This window comes from Ostrinia furnacalis, unplaced genomic scaffold (assembly GCF_004193835.3).
Source record: "Ostrinia furnacalis isolate ACB-3 unplaced genomic scaffold, ASM419383v2 OfSCF3978, whole genome shotgun sequence".
Lineage (NCBI taxonomy): Eukaryota > Metazoa > Arthropoda > Insecta > Lepidoptera > Crambidae > Ostrinia > Ostrinia furnacalis.
This window is the reverse complement of record NW_021134217.1, coordinates 1-3,384: the sequence shown is the minus strand read 5'-3', so window position 1 is coordinate 3,384 and position 3,384 is coordinate 1. Positions and strand designations below refer to the sequence as shown.

General features: G+C 42.5%; 1 protein-coding gene across 1 annotated transcript; it reads left to right on the top strand.

The window, feature by feature from the left end:
* The first annotated feature begins 31 nt into the window (after positions 1-31).
* Positions 32-1,380, top strand: LOC114358544 (uncharacterized). Its single transcript, XM_028312533.1, has one exon. It carries the CDS (start codon positions 466-468, stop codon positions 1,378-1,380), a length of 915 nt encoding a protein of 304 aa, XP_028168334.1. The 5' UTR covers positions 32-465.
* The last annotated feature ends 2,004 nt before the right edge of the window (positions 1,381-3,384 follow it).

Below are 3,384 nucleotides of genomic sequence, written 5' to 3'. Positions count from 1 at the left end.
CTTGATGTTTTTCCTCTCGCCTCTCGGCTGTGATTCCGATCGGACGTGTGTCGTGCTGTCCCGCGCGAGTGTCGCCGTGCCGTGGGACTTCGCCCCCGGGCTTTGCCCTGCGTGCTGAGGCGCTCCACTGACCTCCGAAGCCCCCTTGCGTCGCGAAGGCATCAGCGTGAGTGATCGAAAAATTTTTGTTTCTGCGCCGGATTCGAACTCGGGTCCGCTTGGATTTGCGCAGCGCCTGCCCCAACCGAGCCACGAGAACAACGAGCGGCCGCGCCGAATTTTTCAACCACAAGTCAACTGCTACGAGCGCCTACGGATTTTGCTACGAGCGCGCCTTTGCTACGAGGTTCGTCTATACGCGCGGTGCGTTCTACGTGCTACGTTGATTTGCTACGGACACTAGCAGCGTGTGATTATTATTTCGAGCTTCCTTCACGCTATAACAGCCGCTTCAACTCAGCCAAAATGTTGCGCTCACCAACTGACAAATCAAACATAACATACGGCTCGGCTCCCGACCTCAACCAAGGGACTGACGATAGAAGTCCCGATGCCTGCGTCACCTTACGATCCAGTAAAAGACGCCGATGTGACTGTGGCTCCTCTGACGAGTCTAAGCTTGATGTCTTCATTAATAAACTCACATCGTGGAAGCAGGACACCGACAGCAAGCTAACAGGTATACTGGAGTCTATGAACGACATCAAGAAGCAAAATGCAGAATTGCTGGCATCGAATGCAGAGATAGAAAAGTCTATTAACTTCCTATCTGAAAAATATGATGATATTTGTGAACAAATCAATAATCAACAGGAGCGGATAAAGGCTTTTGACCTACGCTTGTCCAGTGCTGAAGAGGCCACGGAAGAGAACAACAGACTTTCCCGTGCCAACTCATTGGAAATACGTAACCTCCCTATAAAACAAAATCTACCTCAAGAAGAGCTGATTCGAACGTGCGACCTGATTTTTAAGGAGCTGGGAACGGAAGTTGCCCCCCGTGATGTCTATGACATTCGTATTCTGCCTTCCAAACAGGAATCGAAAACTGTTATAGTCACCCTGAACTCGGTGATATTAAAGAACTGTATTCTTCGGGCTTACAAGGACTTCAACAAATCGAACCCCCATGGCAAACTGAGTTCTTCATTGTTGGGGCCTAATTACCCGCGCCAAGTAATCTACATGTCGGAGAACCTTACTGCGCGTACTCGTAGGCTTTTTTATCTGGCGCGAGAATTTGCCAAAGCCGAGAACTATAAACATTGCTGGACAGCAAACGGAAGGGTTCTCCTTCGACAAGAAGATAATGGTAGACTAATAGTCTTGAATAGCGATACCCAAATTACCCAACTAACAACTTTAAAGTCAAAAAACTGAAACTAACATTTTTAAATTTATTACTATTGTTATCTACTTATTTAGTTTATCACTCGTTACCTATAATAGCACTTTACTCTTTTAATTTAATTAAAACACTATACCTAAAGAAAACACTTAACACAACCCAATACTTACCTCACTACTCACTCATAACTACATTATCGAATCATATCCCATATAAATATTATTCATTTCAGCTATCTAAGCCAATAAAAAATTCCTTCTTAATGTCAAATGCACACAACCATACACTCGTTTATTATAATATCACTTTCTTGTCACAAACAGACTCAAAGAGCTCAGCCTCTATCCCTAATGCTGCACCTGTAATTTTTATTTATAAAATTCAATTGTGATAGCGACTTGATCAAAAAAATTGATAAGGTATCAATTGGCCACGCGACAAGCTGTGATCCCTCTGACGTTCGCTCAGTCCTCAACAAAAACTCCTCGGACAAGGCTCTAAAAATACTGACCCAAAATATTCGTAGTATATCAGCCAACATAAATAGCTTTACCACTTTGTTGACTGCCTTAGACACGGAAATGGATTTTATTATCCTTACAGAATGTTGGCTTCAGGGTGATCCAGCTATTCCAACTCTTGACGGATTCTCTTCATATTCTTCATCCAATCCTTCGAACCAAAACGATGGTGTTGTTATTTTCTATAATAGCTCCATCTCTAGGGTTTCTTTATCTGAACCAAACGTGGTAGATGCGAGCTGTGTGCTCATAGAAATAAAAGATGAAACAGCTCTTCTCGCTATATACCGTCCATGTGCTTTTCGCAGTGCCCAAAATTTTATAAACTCCTTAGACTTGACCTTAACCGGTCTTAAAAAGTTCAAAAATATTATTATCATGGGGGACCTAAACATCAATATCTCGTCATTACACCCTGATCAAGACACAGAAAACTATTTAAATATGCTCGCCTATCATGGCTTACTGCCAGCTCACACTTTGCCTACCCGTAATCTTGCCTGTCTCGACCACACTATTATTAAAACTAAACTGACGGTTCACTCCATTATAATCCAGTCCTCGGTCACAGATCATGAAGCAGTTCTTCTTGCTATTGACATAAAAAAGTCTATTGCAGCCCCGCCTGTGTCCCGTAAAAAAATCAATTATTCCCAGCTTCAAGAAACGGTTACCAACACAGATTTCTCTTTTATCCTGGAAATGACTGACCCTAACCTTGCGACGAATATTTTTATCCAAAAACTCCAACTCGCCATTGACATGCACACACAGTCCCATGTCTTGCCTCGACGACGTAGAATTCTCAAGCCGTGGATAACTCCTGGGTTACTAAGGTGTATTCGAAACAGGGACGGAATGCATAAAAAACTGAAAAAAGATCCAAATAACGACATATTAAAGAAAACCTATCAGAGATACCGAAATTTTTGTAACTCGCTACTTAGAAAGGTAAAAATTGCATATGACAGTGAACTAATTAAGAAGGCTGGAACTAATAGCAAGAAGCTATGGAGTGCCATTCGATATGCGACCAACCTTAACAAATCACGTTCAAGCTCCAGCGACTTACTTTCTTGTAGGCCCACCTCAATAGAAGCTGTAAATCATGTAAACACTTTTTTTGCTGGTGTTGGTAAGTCACTCGCCGAGGAGATACTATCGCAATCGGCATCATCGAACGGGCCCCATATTATAAAATCAGTCTCACATATCCACTCTACGCAACAGTCCTTTGTTCTACTGAACACTACGACAACTGAAGTAGACTCCCTTATTTCATCCCTCAAAGGAGACTGTGCCATTGGATGGGACAATATCTCTTCTATGTTACTAAAAAGTTGCAAGAACCACTTAGTTCCATATATAACCCATATTTGTAATCTTGCCCTATCGACAGGCTGTTTCCCTGATGCCTTCAAAAAGGCCCTTGTCCACCCTATTTATAAATCTGGTGAGCGAAACCTTGCCAGTAATTACCGTCCCATATCGAGAAAGCTTCTAAACAAAATGTTT